The sequence below is a fragment of the Nerophis lumbriciformis genome, linkage group LG20 (genome assembly GCF_033978685.3).
Source record: "Nerophis lumbriciformis linkage group LG20, RoL_Nlum_v2.1, whole genome shotgun sequence".
NCBI lineage: Eukaryota > Metazoa > Chordata > Actinopteri > Syngnathiformes > Syngnathidae > Nerophis > Nerophis lumbriciformis.
In genome coordinates, this window is record NC_084567.2 from 6226942 (window position 1) to 6253901 (window position 26960).

The 26960-nt window shown below is 42.0% G+C and overlaps 1 protein-coding gene across 6 annotated transcripts in view; it reads right to left on the reverse strand.

Annotated features, from left to right (window-relative positions):
- Nucleotides 1–1930: 1930 nt before the first annotated feature.
- Nucleotides 1931–26960, reverse strand: part of LOC133619274 (uncharacterized) — a 75920-nt gene continuing 50890 nt past the window's right edge. For 3 of the 6 annotated variants that reach the window (XM_072915397.1, XM_072915396.1, XM_061980224.1), the window contains exons 2-3: nt 24504–24845; nt 1931–3715 (exon numbers count right to left, since the gene is read on the reverse strand). In XM_072915397.1, coding sequence (XP_072771498.1) covers nt 2244–3715; nt 24504–24845 — 1814 coding nt within the window. In that variant the 3' untranslated portion in view covers nt 1931–2243. Of the gene's footprint in view, nt 3716–13231; nt 13536–24503; nt 24846–26960 lie in introns of those variants that run through there. The other 3 variants (XM_072915400.1, XM_072915398.1, XM_072915399.1) reach the window with 2 other exon arrangements.

The window sequence follows — 26960 nt, forward strand, 5'->3', positions numbered from 1 at the left end:
ACAGAAAGTGAACCCAAGTGACCTCACATAAGCAGAAATAATATCATAAAATGGAAGAAACTAAACATATTTAAACACTCAACAAACACACATTTCTCTCTGGATCAAACTCTGGTGCACAGATTTAAATACAGTTGCTGGGATCCCATCAGGGTCAAGAGAAGGGCATTTTTTCAGGAACATTTATGTGCCAGGATTTCATGGCTGACAGAGCTGGTTTTGGGCTGCAACTTGTGGAGTTTCTTACCATTAACATGAAGATGGACATGAGCTGCATATGTGGTAAGAAGCTCAGTCTTGTCTTTTGTCTCGCTGAAAGTCTGTCCATTATTTACTAATGGAGGAACAGCAGTGGTCTAATGGGTTCTCTGGTATTCAGATTTTGATTTTAAGTACAAAGTCGGACTACCTACGCTTCTTTTGCCATTTGGGGCAATTTCCATCCTTCCCAATCCTTGCAGGATCATCAACTAGTTGCTGGAAACTGTTGAGTAAAACCAACTCATGAACACATTGCCAATGATCAGACAGCGTTCATGATGGGCATTCAGATTTCCAAGAACAATAATTTCAGACTTTGGATGGAATTCTTGGATAGTGTCAATATGCTCAGATTTTACATTGTACATCATTAAAGGGGAACATTATCACAATTTCAGAATGGTTAAAACCATTAAAAATCAGTTACCAGTGGCTTATTATATTTTTCAAAGTTTTTTTCAAAATTTTACCCATATATCCCTAAAAAAAAGCTTCAAAGTGCCTGATTTTAACCATCGTTATAACCACCCGTCCATTTTCCTGTGACGTCACATAGTGAAGCCAACACAAACAAACATGGAGGAAAGAACAGCAAGCTATAGCAACATTAGCTCGGATTCAGACTCGGATTTCAGCGGCTTAAGCGATTCAACAGATTACGCATGTATTGAAACGGATGGTTGTAGTGTGGAGGCAGGTAGCGAAAACAAAATTGAAGAAGAAACTGAAGCTATTGAGCCATATCGGTTTGAACCGTATGCAAGCGAAACCGACGAAAACGACACGACAGCCAGCGACACGGGAGAAAGCGAGGACGAATTGGGCGATCGCCTTCTAACCAACGATTGGTATGTGTTTGTTTGGCATTAAAGGAAACTAACAACTATGAACTAGGTTTACAGCATATGAAATACATTTGGCAACAACATGCACTTTGAAAGTGCAGACAGCCCAATTTTCATCAATTAATATATTCTGTAGACATACCCTCATCCGCGCTCTTTTCCTGAAAGCTGATCTGTCCAGTTTTGGAGTTGATGTCAGCAGGCCAGGGAAGCTAGGGTCGATAGGGGGTTTAGCTCGCTCGTCTGCGGGAACAAACTGCCGCATTGCTTGCCGTGCTACCGAGGTCCTTTGTCCCTGAATTGCTCACACACTCGGGCAGATTCAATGGGGGTCTGGCGGCAGATTTCTTTGACTTTATCGTTGGAAATGCATCTGCTTTGAGTGTCGCAGGATATCCACACATTCTTGCCATCTCTGTCATAGCATAGCTTTCGTCGGTAAAGTGTGCGGAACAAACGTCCAATTTCTTGCCACTTTCGCATCTTTGGGCCACTGGTGCAACTTGAATCCGTCCCTGTTCGTGTTGTTACACCCTCCGACAACACACCAACGAGGCATAATGTCTCCAAGGTACGGAAAACAGTCGAAAAAACGGAAAATAACAGAGCTGATTTGACTCGGTGTTTGAGAAAATGGCAGATTGCTTCCCGATGCAACGCCACGTTGTGACGTCATCGCTCCGAGAGCGAATATTAGAAAGGCGTTTAATTCGCCAAAATTCACCCATTTAGAGTTCGGAAATCGGTTAAAAAAACATGTTTTTTCCCTGCAACATCAAGGTATATATTGACGCTTACATAGGTCTGGTGATAATGTTCCCCTTAACACATGAACACCAGGCAACCTGGAAGGTGCAGTTTCAGGCAGATCGATTCATGTTGTTGGTGTTCAAAGTCAGACATTCAGGAGGCGGTAAAAACATAACTGAAGAAGACCACAATTCCTCCCCAGCTAAAATCATCATGTGTGTCTCGTCTGCTGAAGAAATAACCAAGCTTTGCTCCAGAAAATTCCCATTTGTACGAAGACCTTCAGATATTTGTGAAAGAAATAGTGAACTTATTTTGAGGAGGTCCTGGATTTGGGTGGATGTTGCCACAAATTAACAACATACCAGAAACTTAACAGCTAATTGGTTATTCTCCCTTGTGTGTTCTTATGTGTTTTACTGCATCTGCATTATGATGTAATATTTTACCACAAACTGAACAACTAAATGTTTTATTCTGTTTAAAATTCCATATATGTCGGTTCAAACCATCTCCGGAAAAAAAGCTTTTCAAACAAACTGAGCAATTAAATGGTTTTTCTCCGGTGTGTGTTCTCAGGTGTCGAGTCATATTGGTTTTTAAAGCAAAGCTTTTACCACAAACTGAACAATTATATGGTTTTAATCCAGTGTGTGTCATTATGTGTCGAGTCAAACCTTGCTTGGATACAAAGATTTTGCCACAAACTGAACAATGGAATGTTTTTCCTCCAGTGTGTGTTTTCATGTGTTCAGTTAAATGGTGCTTTTTACTAAAGCTATCATCACAAACTGAGCAATTAAACATTTTTATAATTGTGTGTGTTCTCACGTGTTCAGTCAAATGGCACTTTTTGGTGAATGTTTTACCACACACTGAACATTTAAATGGTTTTTCTCCTGTGTGTATTCTCATGTGTTGAGTCAAACTGCTCTTTTGAGAAAAGCTTTTGCCGCACACTAAGCAATTGAATGGTTTTTCTCCTGTGTGTATTCTGGTGTGTTCAGTCAAACTGCTATTTTGAGAAAAACTTTTACCACATATTGAACATTTAAATGGTTTCTCTCCTGTGTGTATTCTCATGTGTTGATTTAAATTTGTCTTTTGAAAGAAGCTTTTACCACAAACGGAGCAACTAAATGTTTTTTGCTCATTGTGTGTTATTATGTGTTGAGTCAAACCTGTACTGGAACCAAAGCTTTTACCACAAACTGAACAAATATATGCCTTTTCTCCTGTGTGCTTTTTCATATGTTGAGACAAATGGCACTTTTTTGTAAAACCTTTAACGCAAACTGAACAATTATATGGTTTTTCTTCATTGTGTTTTCTCATATGTTGGGTCAAACTGCTCTTTTGGGAAAAGGTTTTACCGCACGCTGAACATTTAAATGGTTTTTCTCCTGTGTGTGTTCTCATGTGTTCAGCTAAAAGGCTCTTTTTTATAAAGATTTTAGCACAAACTGAGCAACTCAAACATGTTTTACCTCTCTTCTTTTTAGAGCATTCAGAGTGTTTGGTGTCAGTGTGAGTCCTCATATCACCTTCACAGTCTGTATCGCTGCTCAAAGTTACTTCAACCTCGTCTTCAGCCTCACTATTTGATAGTGGAGCCAAGAAGTTGTCTGGTTGTGGTTTCTCTTCATCATCTTCAGTCTTCACAGAGACAACAGTCAGTGGAAACTTGGTGAGATCAGCTTCCGCCAACCCAAAAAGACACTCTCCCTCCTGAGTGATGCAGAGTTCCTCCTCTTCCTTTTTAATGCGGGGTGGTTGTGGAGTCTCCTGCTTCAAATTGGAATCCCCTCCCTTCAGCTGAGGCGGGAATTCTACTGGATGACCAATCAGCTGCTGGATGTCTACAAGACACAAGCAACACAAACAATCTTTACTGTAGCTCAGCCATGATCCATGAGATGTTTCTCCTTAAACTTGCTACACACTTTCTTATATGTACTGTATTTTTCGGAGTATAAGTCGCACCTGCCGAAAATGCATAATAAATAAGGAAAAAAACATATACAAATCGCACTGTAGCCCGGCCAAACTATGAAAAAAACTGCGACTTATAGTCCGAAAAATACGGTACTGTATGTGTGTGTAGTAGAGATGCGCGGTTTGCGGGCACAACCGCGGAGTCCGCGGATTATCCGCGGATCGGGCGGATGAAATTTAAAAAAATTAGATTTTATCCGCGGGTCGGGTCGGGTCGGGCGGTTGAAATAAAAAAAAATTAGATTTTAAATAGATTCAGGCGGGTAGCAGTTAAACCAATTCGGAAGTATATATACATAGTTAAATGTTGTTACCCACATACGAAAAACGAGCAGGCACCTGCTGCATATGCCACAACAGAAGAAAAAAAAAAAAAGAGATGGACACTTTTACGGAGCGGAGAAGGGACGCCTCGCCGGGGTCCGGGACCGAGGCCCCTTCCCCCGAGAGGGCCCCACCGGGAGCCGTAGCTGAGGCGATCCGCGAGAAGGGCCCTACGCACGTCCAGGGTCACCACCGCGCCCACCGCACCGACACCCCGCCTCGTCCGCCTTCGCCGCGGCCGGCGTCACGCGCAGCAGGTAAGCAGATTACCTGCCCGCCACCCCCGTGGCCGGGGGCTCGTAACAGGGGTCACTCCGCGCGCTCCGCCCGCGCAGCTTACCTGCCCGCCACCCCTGTTGCCGGGGGCGCGTAACAGGGGTCACTCCGCGCGCAGTGCGCTCACGAAAGGGGTGGGGCTCACCCTGGTTGATATAGACAGCAGGACGGTGGCCATGGAAGTCGGAACCCGCTAAGGAGTGTGTAACAACCCACCTGCCGAATCAACTAGCCCTGAAAATGGATGGCGCTGGAGCGTCGGGCCCATACCCGGCCGTCGCCGGCAGCGAGACGCGCTTGGAGGTGCGCTCAGCGCGGCTCCCATATGATTGCGCACTGGTGTGCGTCTGGGTCGTGACAGCGTGGCACGCGAATGTCTGTGCTGCATTGGATCAGTCTCCTTTCTTTAACAGGCAAAAGCTTTATAACCTCACTAATGCCTTGCATCGTCTATATTAGATATATAACAATGGGCGGGTGCGGGCGGGTGCGGTTCTGATCAAATGTTACATCGGGTGGATGGCGGATGGTTGACGACTTTCTGATGCGGTTGCGGATGAAATAATTGCCTATCCGCGCATCTCTAGTGTGTAGTGTTTCATGGACATTCATTTAGTGCCTTGCCAGAGTGATTGCACTCAAATCACAGAAAATAGAAAACATCTGTTTCATGGACATTCGGATACTACAAACTAAGGATGTATTGAAATTGTGTGACAAGAAAGTTTGGGAAATAAAATTAAAAGATGAAGTAACAAATTCAAAATCACAAAGAGCACAAAAGGTGCACAACGGGATTTGACGCCCTCGCTTGCTGTAGCAGATTACACGCTGCAGTGTTTATAAAGATGGCGTAGAGATAAGGGATGCTCTATCGCAAGGGGTGTCGAACTCAAATACAGAGTGGGCCAAAATTTGAAGCTGAACAAAGCCGCGGGCCAAGGTTGAACAAATTAACCTTTTAATAGGGACCCAAACAAGTTTTGCATTAAATATTGAACAAGCAAGGCTTATATAACTTGAAATGGCGAAGTTGGTAGAGTGGCCGTGCCAGCAATCGGAGGGTTGCTGGTTACTGGGGTTCAATCCCCACCTTCTACCATCCTAGTCACGTCCGTTGTGTCCTTGGGCAAGACACTTCACCCCTTGCTCCTGATGGCTGCTGGTTAGCGCCTTGCATGGCAGCTCCCGCCATCAGTGTGTGAATGTGTGTGTGAATGGGTGAATGTGGAAATACTGTCAAAGCGCTTTGAGTACCTTGAAGGTAGAAAAGCGCTATACAAGTATAACCCATTTATCATTTATTTATAAATGTCCAGTTCCCCATTTTCCCGACATGTATTCATTTTCTGGCTCACAGCATGAGCACGTTCACAGGACGTAGCATTCCAAGCATTCAGTGTTCTGATATCGTGCACCAGACATATACAATAGCCAATTAAAATGCTCCGTCTGTCAATCATCACACTGTTCTTTCAATCCAAATTATTAAAGGGGGAACTGCACTTTTTTTTAATTTTGGCCTATTATTCACAATCCCTATGTAAGACAAGAATACACGTTTTCTATTTTTTATGCATTCCTAGTCATAAACGGAGTCAATGGGAGCTCTATTCCAACCACAAAGTACTTCAAAAACATCCAATTCTGAAATAGTTGATCAACATAAAACACCCTGAAGTCATTTTTTAAATATTAGCTCTTTAAAGGCCTACTAAAATGTGATTTTCTTATTCAAACAGGGAGAGCAGGTCCATTCTATGTGTCATACTTGATCATTTCGCGATATTGCCATATTTTTGCTGAAAGGATTTAGTAGAGAACATCGACGATAAAGTTCGCAACTTTTGGTCGCTGATAAAAAAGCCTTGCCTGTACCGGAAGTAGCAGACGAGTAGCGTGACGTCACAGGTTGTGGAGCTCCTCACATCTGCACATTGTTTACAATCATGGCCACCAGTAGCGAGAGCAATTCGGACCGAGGAAGCGACGATTTCCCCATTAATTTGAGCGAGGATGAAAGATTTGTGGATGAGGAAAGTGAGAGTGAAGGACTAGAGGGCAGTGGGAGCGATTCAGATAGGGAAGATGCTGTGAGAGGCGGGTGGGACCTGATATTCAGCTGGGAATGACTAAAACAGTAAATAAACACAAGACATATATATACTCTATTAGCCACAACACAACCAGGCTTATATTTAATATGCCACAAATTAATCCCGCATAACAAACACCTCCCCCCTCCCGTCCATATAACCCGCCAATACAACTCAAACACCTGCACAACACACTCAATCCCACAGCCCAAAGTACCGTTCACCTCCCCAAAGTTCATACAGCACATATGTTTCCCCAAAGTCCCCAAAGTTACGTACGTGACATGCACATAGCGGCACGCACGTACGGGCAAGCGATCAAATGTTTGGAAGCCGCAGCTGCATGCGTACTCACGGTACCGCGTCTGCGCATCCAACTCAAAGTCCTCCTGGTAAGAGTCTCTGTTGTCCTAGTTCTCCACGGGCCAATGGTAAAGCTTGACTGTCATCTTCCGGGAATGTAAACAATGAAACACCGGCTGTGTTTGTGTTGCTGCAGTCGGCCGCAATACACCGCTTCCCACCTACAGCTTTCTTCTTTGCTGTCTCCATTGTTCATTGAACAAAATGCAAAAGATTCACCAACACAGATGTCCAGAATACTGTGGAAAACAGACGACTTAAAAGCTGGCCACCATGCTGTCCCAAAATGTCCTCTACAATCCGTGACGTCACGCGCTGACGTCATCATACTGAGACGTTTTCAGCAGGATATTTCGCGCGAAATTTAAAATTGCACTTTAGTAAGCTAACCCGGCCGTATTGGCATGTGTTGCAATGTTAAGATTTCATCATTGATATATAAACTATCAGACTGCGTGGTCGGTAGTAGTGGCTTTCAGTAGGCCTTTAAAACATGCCGTGAAAATGATTATCCTCTGGAATCATGACTAAAAATAGCCACAAACTGGAGAATTCTTTTTTTTTAAATTTAGGATAAATGTTTTTAAATAGTTCAAATGTTTTATGGAATAGTAAATGAACATCACACTAGAAATGCAAATGATGCATGTTAGGAAATAGATGATTGATTTAAACATTATAGAAAAAGACATGTCATGGAATGATAATTGGAAAAATGCCAATAAGCCCTTTAAATGCATTAAAAATAGGCTGAGTCTTAAATCTTAATCTTGAATACTGTAGATTTTTTTTTTTTTAACACTCTCACAGTTGTTTAAATGGGAACAGTAGATAGCAAGTTATGTATAAAGTGAAGGAACTCTTATTCATTTACTGGAGGAATGTCAGTGAATAAGAGTTGTGGTCTGTTGTGAGAATTGCCTTGTTTGTCCATCCTAGGCCACCGTAGGTTACACGAGGTGCATCACTCACGAGAGTTGCTCATTTTAGCCAACTTACACACACGAAGCAATTTATCAATTGTAACGCTATTAAATTAATTTTCATTTATTGTTTGATTGACGTATTGACTGAGTCCTACAGTTGTATGGCAAGTTTAAAGCCTCTGGACATCAAATTGTATACTTTTAAGTGCCATTTAAGGCCTTAATTTATTTATTGACTTTGAATGCTTTCAAATGACCCGCAGAAAGCCTGTCAACTTCGTCAACATCCTTCTGTCAACCATCGACTCAATTCTGCCTGGTGGGCAGCCTAGGACGGAGTAAGCTCTCTTAATCAGTTTATTAGGTCGGTTCCTGTCTCTGACCGTGCTGCCCCACCCTGGAAAACCATGGCATAGAACAACGCAAAGACCACCACAGTGTTATAACAAATGACCAGTACACAATTGCTGGGTTGCATATGACGTAACTTCTGGTTTTCTTCTTTGCGGCTTAATTCACATGACGGTTAACCAGCTTGAGCGTAGCATTATTACTATTCGTTAGCATCAAGAAAATATCCTTCATAGTATTAATAAATTAGATTAAAGGGGAACATTATCACCAGACCTATGTAAGCGTCAATATATACCTTGATGTTGCAGAAAAAAGACCATATATTTTTTGAACCGATTTCCGAACTCTAAATGGGTGAATTTTGGCGAATTAAACGCCTTTCTATTATTCGCTCTCGGAGCGATGACGTCACATCGGGAAGCAATCCGCCAATTTCTCAAACACATTACAAACACCGAATCAAATCAGCGCTGTAATTTTCCGTTTTTTCGACTCTTTTCCGTACCTTGGAGACATCATGCCTCGTCGGTGTGTTGTCGGAGGGTGTAACAACACGAACTGGGACGGATTCAAGTTGCACCAGTGGTCCAAAGATGCGAAAGTGGCAAGAAATTGGACGTTTGTTCCGCACACTTTACCGACGAAAGCTATGTTACGACAGAGATGGCAAGAATGTGTGGATATCCTGCGACACTCAAAGCAGATGCATTTCCAACGATAAAGTCAAAGAAATCTGCCGCCAGACCCCCATTGAATCTGCCGGAGTGTGTGAGCAATTCAGGGACAAAGGACCTCGGTAGCACGGCAAGCAATGGCGGCAGTTTGTTCCCGCAGACGAGCGAGCTAAACCCCCTGGATGTCTTGGCTCACACCGTCCCAAGATGATCAAGAGAAGAATATCGACCCTAGCTTCCCTGGCCTGCTGACATGAGGGTATGTCTGCAGAATATATTAATTGATGAAAATTGGGCTGTCTGCACTCTCAAAGTGCATGTTGTTGCCAAATGTATTTCATATGCTGTAAACCTAGTTCATAGTTGTTAGTTTCCTTTAATGCCAAACAAACACATACCAATCGTTGGTTAGAAGGCGATCGCCGAATTCGTCCTCGCTTTCTCCCGTGTCGCTGGCTGTCGTGTCGTTTTCGTCGATTTCGCTTGCATACGGTTCAAACCGATATGGCTCAATAGCTTCAGTTTCTTCTTCAATTTCGTTTTCGCTACCTGCCTCCACACTACAACCATCCGTTTCAATACATGCGTAATCTGTTGAATCGCTTAAGCCGCTGAAATCCGAGTCTGAATCCGAGCTAATGTCGCTATAGCTTGCTGTTCTATGCGCCATGTTTGTTTGTATTGGCATCACTATGTGACGTCACAGGAAAATGGACGGGTGTATATAACGATGGTTAAAATCAGGCACTTTGAAGCAGGGCCGGCCCGTGGCATAGGCCGTATAGGCAAATGCTAAGGGCGCCGTCCATCAGGGGGCGCCACGCCAGTGCCACAAATGTTGGAGAAAAAAAAAAGAAAAAAAGAAAAAGTTGGTACTATTATTTCTAAATACAAAAAATAATCCCACGTTAATTAAAATGCAAAGTAAAGCCTATTTAATAGAAATATTATTTGTTACAACATTACGACCCCCCCCCCCCTCCCTTCCCGTATCATGACTCTTTTTGGACGTCACCACATCAAAAAATCAACACAAGATGTCAAAACGGCCAAAACTGTCAGGTGCCCAAGGAAGAAAAAAGAGAAAAGAAGAGGAGTAGAAACGAGAAAAGACAGAGGTAGCAGGTAGGTAACGTTAGCCTACATGAAATTATTTGTCTGTTACAGAATGTGATAGTAACCTGGCTTGTTAGCATTAAGCTAATGTTACATGATTCGGCAATTGCTAATCAATAAATAGCTAGTTCTGTTTTAACGTCGGGTTAATATTGTGGAGGGGGCTAAATTGTTATGGAAAATAATAATGTAACGTTAGGTAATTACTGTACTCCCACCTTACATTCCTCAGGTATTAGATCTTTTAAGCAGGTGTTTTTTGTTTACATTGTTATTGCCTTCTGGTTAGCTAATGTTTGCCCTGCAGGTAATAGTCACTTGTCCACCCCTTTATATATTAGGTATAGTTGTAAGTAAAAAAAAAAGGTCAAAGATAAAGCTATTTGGTTTCTTGTGGGGGGGGGGGGGGGGGGGGGGGGGGGGGGGGGGGCGCCAGATTGGTTAGGGCCGGGCCTGCTTTGAAGCTTGATGCGTGATGGGTAAAATTTTGAAAAAAACTTCGAAAAATAAAATAAGCCACTGGGAACTGATTTTTAATGGTTTTAACCCTTCTGAAATTGTGATAATGTTCCCCTTCAATACCCGACCTGTTTTGTGTGCCTTTAAAAAAGAATTAGAACTCTACGTTAAAACACTCTCTACCTCTAACAACCAAGAAGCTGTGAAAATGATGATGCTGTGTTCCAAATTTAAGTTATCCAAAGTGGGCTGGCTCAGGGTGGAGGACAGAGTAAAACAACTTGCACTGAGCCTAGTCTATAAAATCCGCTACACCTCCCTGATACCGAAGTACATGTCAAACTACTTCCTTAATGACCGCCATAACCACAACACCAGGGGGAGCTCCACTAACCACGTTAAACCCAGATTCCGATCTAACAAAGGGCTTAACTCATTCTCTTTCTATGCCACATCAATATGGAATGAGCTCCCAAAAGGTGTAAAAGAAAGTGCATCTCTATCCTCCTTCAAAACCGCACTAAAAGAACACCTCCAGGCAACTTCAACCCTAAACTAACACCCTCCCTTCCACATCATATCTCTTCGGATTGTAAATAATCAAATGTAAATAATCAAATGTAGACACTTTTTCTTATACTTTCTGATCTCTCTCTCTCAGTGACGTGCGGTGAGGTTGATGGCTGGTGAGGCACTGACTTCATCACAGTCAGATTTACAAACATATGAACCCTAAAGAGTATCTTATTCACCATTTGATTGGCAGCACTTAACGGGTTATGTTTAAAAGCTCATACCAGCATTCTTTACAAATACAAACTGTAGCACACAAAAAAGCACATTTAATAAAAAAAAAAACATTCTTATGGTCTTACCTTTCTTGCTGGACATCCACACAGCCAGCCTTTGCGTGTGTACCACGCCGTTTGAAAAGAACGGGTCTTCTGTCCCGAAGTCTGAAGCAAACCTTTTAGCTTTGGCGTTGGTCTACATTTGATTATTACCTCCTGCTTCCATTTAAAGTCCAGTTTAAAAAAACGTTTTATTTTACATATGTAATACTCCATGTTTTTAATAAAAGTTCAGGTGAGAGGAAATAATAAACGACCGCTGCACTTGACTTGCTAACTGTTGCTTGTTCTCACTTCTTCTGCGGCCGAGGGAATGATCTCTGAGATCACTAGCGCCCTCTACCACCAGGAGGCCGGATTACTGCGAGCCTCAGCCAGTACGTCTTTTGCAGCCGTTTTATGAATGCTCAGCACAAAAAATACGTTACACACATACAGTAGAAGCATTTAAGTCCCATCTTAAAACTCATTTGTATACTCTAGCCTTTAAATAGCCCCCCTGTTAGACCAGTTGATCTGCCGTTTCTTTTCTTTTCTCCTCTGCTCCCCTATTCCTTGTGGAGGGGGGGGCACAGGTCCGGTGGCCATGGATGAAGTGCTGGCTGTCCAGAGTCGGGACCCGGGGTGGACCGCTCGCCTGTGCATCGGCTGGGAACATCTCTGCGCTGCTGACCCGTCTCCGCTTGGGATGGTGTCCTGCTGGCCCCACTATGGACTGGACTCTTACTATTATGTTGGATCCACTATGGACTGGACTCTCACAATATTATGTCAGACCCACTCGACATCCATTGCTTTCGGTCTCCCCTAGAGGGGGGGGGGGGTTACCCACATATGCGGTCCTCTCCAAGGTTTCTCATAGTCATTCACATCGACGTCCCACTGGGGTGAGTTTTTCCTTGCCCTTATGTGGGCTCTGTACCGAGGATGTCGTTGTGGCTTGTGCAGCCCTTTGAGACACTTGTGATTTAGGGCTATATAAATAAACATTGATTGATTGATGATTGACAGTTGTTGACAAAATACACTGTACATTATATACCTCAGCTAACTAAACTATGGAAATGTATAATATAATTCATATAGCAATACGGTCTCACTGCACAGCAGGCCAGCAGTTAGCTGAGTCATTGCGCAATCCATGTTGAGGCGCTGAGTGACGTGCCTCAACTGTCTGCTGATCACCGCACCGTCTCTTCTCAGTATTTGAATGTGAAAATTCAGCGATTTTGAATACAAATAATCTAAAACTGGTGAAGTTAAATGGAAAATAACTTTAGTATAATCACTGGATACATATAACAATTTTTTTTTTCTTTTTACATTTTTTTTTCTTTCCATGATGGCAGGTGAGGCCCTGCCTCACCTGCCTCTAGTGACTGCACGTCACTGCTCTCTCTGTGTCCACTACTTGCTGTACATATCCTACCAAGTCAGTCCTACACTGTTTCAATATCCATTTCTCTGATGATGCAATTGTTGATGACTGGAGTGTTGATATCAACCAAACCTAACCCCCACCCCTCCATATCCCACACCCAGAATTGTAAATAATGTAAATAATTCAATGTATATACTCTGATGATTATCTTGTGTGATGACTGTATTATGATGATAGTATATATCTGTATCATGAATCAATTTGGGGTGTTACCATTTAGTGGTCAATAAAAGTTTCAATCAATCAATCAAAAAAGCACATCACTTATTCTTCCCCAAATCTCTTCTTTCAAATCATTATTTTTTTTAAACAAGCGTTTGTTTTTGCTCTTCCGGTTTGTAAATTTGACTTTTGCATTCTTTCATCTCCTCTGATGTGAACTCCACTGCCTTCTTCAAGCTAACAATCATGGCGGCTCTTTCTTTACATTCTTCAACAAGGTCGGCTCATTTCTCATGAATACTCATTTCGGGGCTCATGATAGTTTTCAACTCACTCACCTTCATCTTTCGTCTTTATCTCCGTTGGTGATTTGCTGGAAGTTGATTCTCTTTCATGTTCTCTTTTAGCGGACGTCGCCATCTTAGCATAGCAGTAGTCGTCCATCTTCTATCACGTCTTCAATCTTCACTTCACATAACACTCCATCGCGCCGAACTCAACTTCCGTTTCGGGCGCTTTAGAAAAGTCGAATCATTGATGTATGTGTTTCTATATTTGCTGTGACTTCACACAGCAGTTTGAAACGGGCAATCCACAGCTACTCAGTCCGCCATCTTGCTCCTCACCGAGCCTGTCACTTCCGGAAATACGGTCGGTTCTGCGCATGTGCGAGGCCAACGACCTTTCATTCTTTCCTTATTTTTTGTTTTGTTTCTGCGAGGTCACGTGCTGTGATTTTTGAATGTTTTTATTTTCTTAATAAAAAGAAAAGCTTACATAATAGAAAAAGAGAACCGCAACATAAACATTAACAATTTGATTGATTGATTGAAACTTTTATTAGTAGATTGCACAGTGAAGTACATATTCCGTACAATTGACAACTAAATCATACTTGCCAACCTTGAGACCTCTGATTTAGGGAGGTGGGGGGCGTGGTTGGGGGCGTGGCTAAGAGGGGAGGAGTATATTTACAGCTAGAATTCACCAAGTCAAGTATTATATATATATATATATATATATATATATATATATATATATATATATATATATATATATATATATATATATATATACAGGGGCGCCGCTAGGGATTTTGGGCCCCATGAAAAGAATCTTTACAGGGCCCCCAACACAGTGTCATTATTTTTTCTGTATTATAATTTCATCATCAATAGGGGCCTCTCTGGGCCCCCCTCCATCACAGGCCCCGAGAATCCGTCTCCTTTACCCCCCCTTTTCGGCGCCCCTGTATATATATATATATATATATATATATATATATATATATATATATATATATATATATATATATATATATATATAAATAAAATAAATACTTGAATTTCAGTGTTCATTTATTTCCACATATACACACACATAACACTCATCTACTCATTGTTGAGTTAAGGGTTGAATTGTCCATCCTTGTTCTATTCTCTGTCACTATTTTTCTAACCATGCTGAACACCCTTTCGCAGGTACCCAGAAAGGTTTCGAGTACCACCAAAAAAACTGAATCTCTGAAGACAGTATACAAATCTGTGTTAAAGGTGTACAAATACTGTTTTGTATAATAAGCATGTTATTGTTTACAAATGAGGGTTAAGAGTTCAGTACTAAAAAAAAAAGAAAAAAGAATGTGGCTTAAGTACAGTTTTTTAATTGAGCTGCTGCATTTTTTGGTTGGGTTGTTTATTTATTTTGAGTAACTTCTACATTTATAAAAGGGGAGGAATGTAATAGAGTGATCTATGTTTGTCTGTTGCCATCTCCTGGTGAATGTTGGCTATAGCGTACTGTTAAAGACAACAGATGATTAGATTAACACGTACCACCTGGGAAATCTAATCACTTGTCAGCTGTGTCTCGCCGTCAGCACATGCCCCGCCTCCATCCGATGGTGCTCGTCCTCAGCACCACAGACAGAGGCGGTGACCTTTGCTCCTGCTGGCCACACCTCCCTCCACACTACTGTTCTGTACTGTATATCCCATTATATTTGAACTATTATGTATGTACTATTGTTCTTGTAGTACTAAATTCAGTACCATCTCATGTTTGCTGGTATGACAATAAAGTTGCTTGAAAAGATCCGACAGTTTTACTGCTTCAAATGAAAATGATCGTACAATTGTTACTGATAACCGCACTCGGATAAACTCACGGACTGGTGATGCTCAGTTTTTCAAAAACGTCCTCTTTATTTAGAGAAAGTGATACAAAAACATACACTAAACAAACACGTCTTTTAGAACGGCAACAGAGTGATTATATAAGTACAAATATCTTCTATACATCTTCAAAATGTGGTCATAAGAAAAATACCTTCAGTAGTTGCCAGACTATCATTAATAGCCAGACAAAGTAAGACATTACAACACAACTACTATACAGTAAAGGTAAATATGAAGATCCATACATGGCGTGTCTACATACAACAGGAAGTGAACACACGTAACGTCACATAAACCAAAATAATTCCATAAAATGGAAGAAAATAAACATCTTGAAACACCTGTGGAAATGTGTTCTATTATTTTTTTAAATGTTACTTCAGAGTCCTTATGTCCATCATAAGGGAAAAAAATTGTTAAAACTAGAGATGTCCGATAATGGCTTTTTTGCCGATATTGTCCAACTCTTAATTACCGATTCTGATATCAAGCGATACCGATATATACACTCGTGGAATTAACACATTATTATGCCTAATTTTGTTGTGATGCCCCGCTGGCTGCATTAAACAATGTAACAAGGTTTTCCAAAATAAATCAACTCAAGTTATGGAAGAAAATGCCAACATGGCACTGCCATATTTATTATTGAAGTCACAAAGTGCATTTTTTTTTTTTTAACTGCAAAACAGCAGCTTGGAATTTGGGACATTCTCTCCCTGAGAGAGCATGAGGAGGTTGAGGTGGGGTGGGCGGGTAGAGGGTAGCGGGGGTGTATATTGTAGTGTCCCGGAAGAGTTAGTGCTGCAAGGGGTTCTGGGTATTTGTTCTGTTGTGTTCAATGCGGATGTTCTCCCGAAATATGTTTGTCATTCTTGTTTGGTGTGGGTTCACAGTGTGGCGCATATTTGTAACAGTGTTAAAGTTGTTTATACGGCCACCCTCAGTGTGACCTGTATGGCTGTTGACCAAGTATGCCTTGCATTCACTTGTGTGTGTGAAAAGCCGTAGATAATATGTGATTGGGCCGGCACGCAAAGGCAGTGCCTTTAAGGTTTATTGGCGCTCTGTACTTCTCCCTACGTCCGTGTACACAGCAGCCTTTTAAAAAGTCATACATTTTACTTTTTGAAACCGATACCGATAATTTCCGATATTACATTTTAAAGCATTTATCGGCTGATAATATCGGCAGTCCGATATTATCGGACATCTCTAGTTAAAACCAACAAAAAAGTAAGGATGTGATTGACCTGCAGAAAGGGGACAGTGCTGAAAAAGTGGAACCATCCAGTCCCACGGACTGATGACTGTTGAGAAAGATGATACCTCACCATGTCGGTCTCTTTGGATACAAAATGAGGTCAGTTTTCTCAATCAAACACTTTCTTTATGTCTAAGACAAGAACTCTAATTTCTTGTTGCGTGTCAGGAGCATCGTTCCACCACTCGGTGGCGTAAGAAAACAATAACATTTTTGATCGCTTCTCACGGAATGTGTACTGGTTATCAGATAGAATTTGATGTTTGTAAACATATTAGGCTTTGGATATAATGGGCCTCAAACATGTAAGATTATAGTTACCAGAGCTTGCTTTTTTCCCTTTCATAGGTACAGTTATCAATAACATGGACTTATTTCCAGAACCATGGAACGGTCTTTGTGTCCAGATACAGTACAAACCAAAAGTTTGGACACACCTTCTCATTTAATGTGTTTTCTTTATTTTCATGACTATTTACATTGTAGATTGTCACATCAAAACTATGAAAGAACACATGTGGAGTTATGTACTTAAAAGGGAACATTATCACCAGACCTATGTAAGCGTCAATATATACCTTGATGTTGCAGAAAAAAGACCATATATTTTTTTAACCGATTTCCGAACTCTAAATGGGTGAATTTTGGCGAATTAAATGCCTTTCTATTATTCGCTCTCGGAGCGATGACGTCACATTGTGACGTCACATCGGGAAGCAATCCGCCATTTTCTCAAACACCGAGTCAAATCAGCTCTGTTATTTTCCGTTTTTTCGACTGTTTTCCGTACCTTGGAGACATCATGCCTCGTCGGTGTGTTGTCGGAGGGTGTACCTACTCAGTGGCCTAGTGGTTAGAGTGTCCGCCCTGAGATCGGTAGGTTGTGAGTTCAAACCCCGGCCGAGTCATACCAAAGACTATAAAAAAAAATGGGACCCATTACCTCCCTGCTTGGCACTCAGCATCAAGGGTTGGAATTGGGGGTTAAATCACCAAAAATTATTCCCGGGCGCGGCACCGCTGCTGCCCACTGCTCCCCTCACCGTCCCAGGGGGTGAACAAGGGGATGGGTCAAATGCAGAGGACAAATTTCACCACACCTAGTGTGTGTGTGACAATCATTGGTACTTTAACTTTAACTTTAACAACACGAACAGGGACGGATTCAAGTTGCACCAGTGGCCCAAAGATGCGAAAGTGGCAAGAAATTGGACGTTTGTTCCGCACATTTTACCGACGAAAGCTATGCTACAACAGAGATGGCAAGAATGTGTGGATATCCTGCGACACTCAAAGCAGATGCATTTCCAACGATAAAGTCAAATAAATCTGCCGCCAGACCCCCATTGAATCTGCCGGAGTGTGTGAGCAATTCAGGGACAAAGGACCTCGGTAGAACGGCAAGCAATGGCGGCAGTTTGTTCCCGCAGACGAGCGAGCTAAACCCCCTGGATGTCTTGGCTCACACCGTCCCTTATGCCACCGAAGATGATCAAGAGAAGAATATCGACCCTAGCTTCCTTGGCCTGCTGACATCAACTCCAAAACTGGACAGAGGGTATGTCTACAGAATATATTAATTGATGAAAATTGGGCTGTCTGCACTCTCAAAGTGCATGTTGTTGCCAAATGTATTTCATATGCTGTAAACCTAGTTCATAGTTGTTAGTTTCCTTTAATGCCAAACAAACACATGCCAATCGTTGGTTAGAAGGCGATCGCCGAATTCGTCCTCGCTTTCTCCCGTGTCGCTGGCTGTCGTGTCGTTTTCGTCGGTTTCGCTTGCATACGGTTTCTTCTGCAATTTCGTTTTCGCTACCTGCCTCCACACTACAACCATCCGTTTCAATACATGCGTAATCTGTGGAATTGCTTAAGCCGCTGAAATCCGAGTCTGAATCCGAGCTAATGTCGCTATAGCTTGCTGTTCTATCCGCCATGTTTGTTTGTATCGGCATCACTATGTGACGTCACAGGAAAATGGACGGGTGTATATAACGATGGTTAAAATCAGGCACTTTGAAGCTTTTTTTAGGGATATTGCGTGATGGGTAAAATTTTGAAAAATAAAATAAGCCACTGGGAACTGATTTTTAATGGTTTTAACCCTTCTGAAATTGTGATAATGTTCCCCTTTAACAAAAAAAGGTGAAATAACTGAAAACATGTTGTATATTCTAGTTTCTTCAAAATAGCCACCCTTTGCTCTGATTACTGCTTTGCACACACTCTTGGCATTCTCTCGATGAACTTCATGAGGTAGTCACCTGAAATGGTTTTCACTTCACAGGTGTCATAGTTTTGATGCCACAATGTAAATAGTTATTAAAATAAAGAAAACGCGTTGAATGAGAAGGTGTGCTTGAAGCTCATGGAGAGAATGCCAAGAGTGTGCAAAACAGTAATCAGAGCAAAGGGTGGCTATTTTGAAGAAACTAGAATACACAACATGTTTTCAGTTATTCCACCTTTTTTTGTTAAGTACATAACTCCACATGTGTTCTTTCATAGTTTTGATGTGACAATCTACAATGTAAATAGTCATGAAAATAAAGAAAATGCATTGAATGAGAAGGTGTGTCCAAACTTTTGGCCTGTACTGTGTATCTGTAAGAGTTTGGCAAGTACTGGGCCAAACTCCAGCGCACAGCTTTTAGGTACAGTTGCTGAGATACCATCAGGGCCATTAGACTTTGAAGTGTATTTTGCAGGCGTACGCCCTTTTTCACGTCAAAGTAGAGATGTATGGAGAGTGAACTAAAGGTGTAAATGTGCGGTGCGTCAGGCCAACTTCATGGCTGTCGTACGCACATTTCTACAAGCTGTGGATACTTTGGTGACACACAGAGGGGATGTTGTTTGAATAAAGAAATGTCAAACAATTACTCCTCAGACTGATTTTATTTCCAAAATAAAATGTTGTGTTGCTTAAATTTACATGACGTCTGGTGGTCAAGCCAGCGTCTGTTCTCAATGGGTACTAGGCACCATTAAGCCTTTCTCGTAGAAAAATGCCCGATAATTGCCTTGTTTTTGACTGTGCGAACCGTTCAAATCGCGAAAAAGGATAAAAGTTACTTCAGAGTTCCTTGAGAGGTAATCAAAAAGGGCGGAAGAGTGCAAGATTTTACGAAACGAGGTTGAAAGTGGTACACACTCCAGTCAAAGAGAGCGGAGTCGAAGAACGCACACGTTTCCAGTGATCACTCCGTTAAAAGTTTGTTTGATATACTTTTAACGTTTGGTATTTCCCATTTAAAGGCCTACTGAAATGAATTTGTTTTATTAAAACGGGGATAGCAGATCCATTCTATGTGTCATACTTGATCATTTCGCGATATTGCCATATTTTTGCTGAAAGGATTTAGTAGAGAACATCGACGATAAAGTTCGCAACTTTTGGTCGCTGATTAAAAAAAGCCTTGCCTGTACTGGAAGTAGCGTGACGTCACAAGTTGAAAGTCTCCTCACATTTCCCCATTGTTTACACCAGCAGCGAGAGCGATTCGGACCGAGAAAGCGACGATTACCCCATTAATTTGAGCCAGGATGAAAGATTCCTGGATGAGGAACGTGAGAGTGAAGGACTAGAGTGCAGTGCAGGACGCATCTTTTTTCGCTCTGACCGTAACTTACCGTATTTTCCGCACTATTAGCCGCACCTAAAAACCACAAATTTACTCAAAAGCTGACAGTGCGGCTTATAACCCGGTGCGCTTTATATATGGATTAATATTAAGATTCATTTTCATAAAGTTTCGGTCTCGCAACTACGGTAAACAGCCGCCATCTTTTTTCCCCGTAGAAGAGGAAGTGCTTCTTCTTCTACGCAAGCAACCGCCAAGGTAAGCACCCGCCCCCATAGAACAGGAAGCGCTTCTTCTTCTACTGTAAGCAACCACCCGCCCGCGTAGAAGAAGAAGAAGCGTGCGGATATTACGTTTCATTTCCTTTGTGTGTTTACATCTGTAAAGACCACAAAATGGCTCCTACTAAGCGACAGGGATCCGGTTCATGAAAAGACGCAATCTCTCCATCCGCACACGGACTACTATTTCACAGCAACTGCCTAAAGACTTTCAAGAAAAGCTGGCTACTTTCCGTGCATATTGTAAAAACAAGATAGCTGAAAAAAAGATCCGGCTAGAGAACATTATCAACATGGACGAGGTTCCACTGACTTTTGATATTCCTGTGAACCGCACTGTGGATACAACGGGAGCACGTACGGTGAATATTCGCACAACAGGGAATGAGAAGTCATCCTTCACTGTGGTTCTAGCTTGCCATGCTAATGGCCAGAAACTTCCACCCATGGTGATATTCAAAAGGAAGACCTTGCCAAAAGAGACCTTTCCAGCCGGCGTCATCATAAAAGCTAACTCGAAGGGATGATGGATGAAGAAAAGATGAGCGAGTGGTTAAGGTAAGTTTACGCGAAGAGGCCGGGTGGCTTTTTTCACGCAGCTCCGTCCATGTTGATATACGACTCCATGCGCGCCCACATCACGCTGGTTTTTAATATATTATTAAAGTTTGACTGACCTATATGACTGTTTTTTTGACATTCCTTTAGCGCAGTTAGATGCGGCTTATAACACGGGGCGGCTTATAGGTGGACAAAGTTTTGAAATATGCCGTTCATTGAAGGCGCGGCTTATAACCCAGGGCGCCTTATGGTGTGGAAAATACGGTAGGTACAAGGGCTCATTGGATTCCACACTCTCTCCTTTTTCTATTGTGGATCACGGATTTGTATTTTAAACCACCTCGGATACTATATCCTCTTGAAAATGAGAGTCGAGAACGCGAAATGGACATTCACAGTGACTTTTATCCCCACGACAATACATCGGTGAAGCACTTTAGCTACGGAGCTAACGTGATAGCATCGGGCTTAACTGCAGATAGAAACAAAATAAATAAACCCCTGACTGGAAGGAGAGACAGAAGATCAACAATACTATTAAACCATGGACCTGTAACTACACGGTTAATGCTTTCCAGCCTGGCGAAGCTTAACAATGCTGTTGCTAACGACGCCATTGAATCTAACTTAGCTACGGACCTCGACAGAGCTATGATAAAAACATTAGCTATCCACCTACGCCAACCCTCATCTGCTCATCAACACCGAAGCTCACCTGCGTTCCAGCGATCGACGGAGCGACGAAGGACTTCACCCGATCATCGATGCGGTCGGCGGCTAGCGTCGGATAGCGCGTCTGCTATCCAAGTCAAAGTCCACCTGGTTGTGTTGCTGTAGTCAGACGCTAATACACCGATCGCATCTACAGCTTTCTACTTTGCAGTCTCCATTATTTATTAAACAAATTGCAAAAGATTCACCAACACAGATGTCCAGAATACTGTGGAATTTTGCGATGAAAACTGAGCTTTTTGTATTGGATACAATGGCGTCCCAATACTTCCGTTTCAACCATCGACGTCACGCGCATACGTCATCATACCTAGACGAATTCAACCGGAAGTTTCGCAGGAAATTTTAAAATTGCACTTTATAAGTTAACCCGGCCGTATTGGCATGTGTTGCAATGTTAAGATTTCATCATTGATATATAAACTATCAGACTGCGTGGTCGGTAGTAGTGGGTTTCAGTAGGCCTTTAAGTATCAACTTGATATTATTTGTATTTCTTAAAACACATTTTTGCTACGAGTGTTTAGTAAAGCACCAACTGGTCAAATGTGAATAAAACCTAAAATAGTTGAGCTTTTACCAAAGGCAGCAATCATAAATGTAGCTTTCAGCACACACACAATGTTGAGATTATATTTTGATAAAGTCGGGGAAAAACACTCGTACATGTAAACGGCGAGTGCAACAACGGCAAGGCAGAAAACACGAGAAGTGAAGTTGAATCCCGAAATGCAACCTTTTTGCAGGAAGATTTAGGCCCCTTGCGTACTTAGAGAGTTGGCGTAGTGCTGTTTTTCACTTCCGGGAAGAAGTCACATGACAGAACACAAGCAATACAGACTTAAGCTTTAATACATGTACTATCTCTTTAAGAAATCGCTTGTGTCATCACTCTTGTGCTCCTCTCAGTCCCGGGTGGACTCGCTTAAAGGAGGTAATGTATTATTTTACTCGTCATTTTTGAACATTTATTTTGGTTTTTCAACAATGCAAACTTTGTTTTATACATGCAATACTGTGAATGTCAAAGATGTGAACATGAAGTTAATGTGTCAATCGAATATACAAACTTTGTAAACAATAGTTTACAGGGTTTTCTTTGTGTTTATTTGGTAAAAGGAGCTTGAAACCCGTGTGCTGTGTGGAGGAGACTGTATGTATGTTACACAGCCTTATTGAGTCTTTTGTTGATTTGTTCAGACAAATCCACCATCCTGTCTTCGATAAAATGAGCGACCAGTAGCTGGCCGTGGTCCGTGTCCCAGTAAACAAAGAACACAATGCAGAACATACATGGGTTAACGGATGTGCACCCAAAAAGGCATTGAACTGGTAAAGATAATGCACGCCTGTTACACTTGCAACAAAAGTAAAATAGAGAACATTTGTACATTCCAGCAAGAAGCACCTCTAACTCATTGTCGGTGAAATTATTCTTTGTCCCCTTCTTGCTGAATATCTTTGTGTTTGCAGAGTGGGAGATCACAGGCGCATGGCTAATTTATAGATGATTTGCCTATTTAAATGAGGGCGTGACATGAATGTGCGTGCTCAATTCCACATTATTTGGGATGTATAAAAGTAATGAGCATGGATTATTGCATGAGTTTATGTCAATACATCTGAATTTGTATGTATTCAGGACCTATTCTAGGTTTGGGCATACGCCACTACTTGTAGGAAATCTACGCAAGTCTTAATACATAAGGCCCCAGGTGACCTGGAGGGTGTAGTTTCAGGCAGATCGATACATGTTGTTGGTGTTCAAAGTCAGACATTCTGGAGGAGGTAAAAGCCTCACTGAAGAAGACTATATTCCTCCCCAGTTAGAGTCATCAGGTCTGTCTCGACTGAAAGAGTAACCAAGCACTGCAAGCATCATCTATCTTACTATTCAGGAAAGATTCAGATACACAGAAGACTTGGGTTATGAGAAGATTATGCTCCAGATAAACCCAATGTGTACCAGTCTGTTAATTGTGAAAGAAGCAGTTAACTTATTTCAAGGAGGTCCTGTCTTTAAGAGGATGTCGCCACAAATATATGCAACATTCCACAAACTAACCAGCGGAATGCCTATTCTCCCAAGTGTGTTCTTATATGTCTTACCGCATATGCATTGCAATGGAACCTTTTACTGCAGAATGAACAACTAAATGGTTTTTCTTCAGTGTGTCTTCTCATGTGTTGGGTCAAATCACTGTTTCGACAAAAGCTTTTACCACAAACTGAACAATTAAAGGGTTTTAGTCCAGTGTGTGTCATTATGTGTCGAGTCAAACCCTGTCTGGAAACAAAGCATTTACCACAAACAGAGCAACTAAATGGTTTCTCTCCTCTGTGTGTTCTCATGTGTGGAGTCAAACTGCTGCTATGAGAAAAGCTTTTATCACAAACTAAGCATTTAAATGTTTTTTCTCCTGTGTGTGTTCTCATGTGTTCGGTCAAATTGATTTTTTGACTAAAGCTTTTACCACAAACTGAACACTTAAATGGATTATCTCCTGTGTGTGTTCTCAAGTGTTGAGTCAAGTTGCTCTTTATAGAAAAGTTTTTACCACAAACTGAACAGGTAAATGGTTTTTCTCCTGTGTGCGTTCTCATGTGTTGAGTCAAGTTTATGTTTCGAGAAAAGCTTTTGCCACAAATTGAACAGTTAAATGTTTCTCCTTCTGTTTGTGTTCTCAAGTGACGAGTCAAATTGCTCTTTCGAGAAAAGCTTTTGCCACAAACTGAACAATGGAATGTTTTTTCTCCTGTGTGTGTTCTCATGTGTTGTGTCAAATTGGTCTTTATAGAAAAGCTTTTACCACAAATTGAACAGTTGAATGGTTTTTCTCCTGTGTGTGTCATGGTGTGTTGAGTCAAACGTTGTCTGGAAACAAAGGTTTTACCACAAACTGAGCAGCTAAATGTTTTTTCTCCTGTGTGTGTGCTCATGTGTTCTTTCAAATTGCTGTTTCTAGTGAAGCTTTTCTCACAAACTGAGCAGCTGAAACATTTTTTACCTCTGTTCTTTTTAGAGCATCCAGAGTGTTTGTTGTCAGTGTGAGTCCTCACATCATCTTCACAGTCTGTATCGCTGCTCAAAGGTACTTCAATCTCGTCTTCAGCCTCACTATCTGATAGTGGAGCTAAGAGGTTGTCTACTTGTGGTTTCTCTTCATCATCTTCAATCTTCACAGAGACAACAGTCAGTGGAAAGTCTGTGTGATCAGCTTCCTCTCGTCCTAGAAGATACTCTCCCTCCTGAGTGATGCAGAGTTCCTCCTCTTCCTTTTTTATGTGGGGGGGCTGTATAGTCTTCTGCTTCAAAATGGAGTTCCCCCCTAACTGAGGGGGAAGTTCTTCTGGGAAAAACACAAACAACACAAACACACTTTATTCTATGTACTGTATGTGTGTGTAGTGTTTCATGGCCATTCATTTAGTGCAGGGGTCGGCAACCCGTGGCTCCGGAGCCGCATGCGGCTCAGCTGCATACTTGCCGACCCCCCCGATTTTCCCGGGAGACTTCCGGATTTCAGTGCCTCTCGCAGAAAACTCCCGGGATTAATATTCTCCGATTTTCACCCTTACAATAATACTAAGGGCGTGCCATGATGGTACAGCATTCAACGCCCTCTACAATCTGTATAAACAGCGTGCCGGCCCAGCCCCTTGTTATATGCATCTCCTGCTTGTACAGTAAGTGAGAAAGGCATACTTGGTCAACAGCCACACAGGTTACACTGACGGTGGCCATATGAAACAACTTTAACACTCTTACTAATAATGCGCCACACTGTGAACCAAAACCAAACAAGAATGACAAACACATTTCGGGAGAACATCTGCACCCTAACACAACATAAACACAACAGAACAAATACCCAGAATCCCATGCAGCCCTGACTCTTCCGGGCTACATTATACACCCCTGCTACCACCAAACCCCCAAGCGGGGGTGTATAATGTAGCCCGGAAGAGTTAGGGCTGCATGGGATTCTGGGTATTTGTTCTGTTGTGTTTATGTTGTGTTAAGGTGCAGATGTGTTTGTCATTCTTGTTTGGTGTGGGTTCACAGTGTGGCGCATTATTAGTAAGAGTGTTAAAGTTTTTTATACCGCCACCGTCAGTGTAACCTGTGTGGTTGTTGACCAAGTATGCCTTGCTGTCACTTACGTGAGCAAGCAGAAGCCCCATACAACGTGTGGCTGGGCCGGCACACTGGTTGTAGTGGGCGCTGAATGCTGTACCATCACGGCACGTTCGAGAGAACAGTTGCCTTGCAATTCGTAGTCTGCCAGAAAAATCGGGAGGGTTGACAAGTATGACGCTGTCAAGCGCCATTCATATAAAGGATGCTCACTAGTTTTTCCACAGTCTTTTTCTCTGCCACCGTCACCAGTGAGTCCAGTTTTATTCCGATCGTAGAACCGGCACGCCTTATCAGTTTCTCCAGTCTGGAGCTGTCCTTCTTAGATGTACTGCCCCCCCACCCCCTAACCACAGACTGGTAGTACATCCACAAGAGTTTTCTTAGACTCTGACAAGTGAAGCTAGAATAACAGAAAAGGGAAATCATCTGTTTCGATGGATATTAGGATACTACAAACTGGCTGTGGAGAAAAAAAATCTAAATGGAAATATATCAACTTTTTTCAGCGATATAAAACCTTTTTGGAAGAGGTGGAAAGTTAGGACATTTTTTACATTTAAGTTGCAAGAGATTTGATCCACTTTCTGTACAAATGCAATGAATTGAAATAGATCACTTGAATGACATAGTTTTGAGACACAGTTTGACCAATGAATTATTACTAGTGTACATATGTACAACTTGTACTTTAGGCTGTATTTTACATTTCTGAATGAACTTTGTAGAATAGTTGTTATCAAATTTCTTTCACAAAGTACCACATCAGAAAAAAACTTGGCTCCCCATGTACCACCATAATGACCAATATTAAAGGGGAACATTATCACCAGACCTATGTAAGCGTCAATATATACCTTGATGTTGCAGCAAAAAGACCATATATTTTTTTAACCGATTTCCGAACTCTAAATGGGTGAATTTCGGTGAATTAAACGCCTTTCTATTATTCGCTCTCGGAGCGATGACGTCACAACGTGGTGTCGCATCGGGAAGCAATCCGCCATTTTCTCAAACACCGAGTCAAATTAGCTCTGTTATTTTCCGTTTTTTCGACTGTTTTCCGTACCTTGGAGACATCCTGCCTCGTCGGTGTGTTGTCGGAGGGTGTAACAACACGAACAGGGACGGATTCAAGTTGCACCAGTGGCCCAAAGATGTGAAAGTGGCAAGAAATTGGACGTTTGTTCCGCACACTTTACCGACGAAAGCTATGCTACGACAGAGATGGCAAGAATGTGTGGATATCCTGCGACACTCAAAGCAGATGCATTTCCAACGATAAAGTCAAAGAAATCTGCCGCCAGACCCCCATTGAATCTGCCGG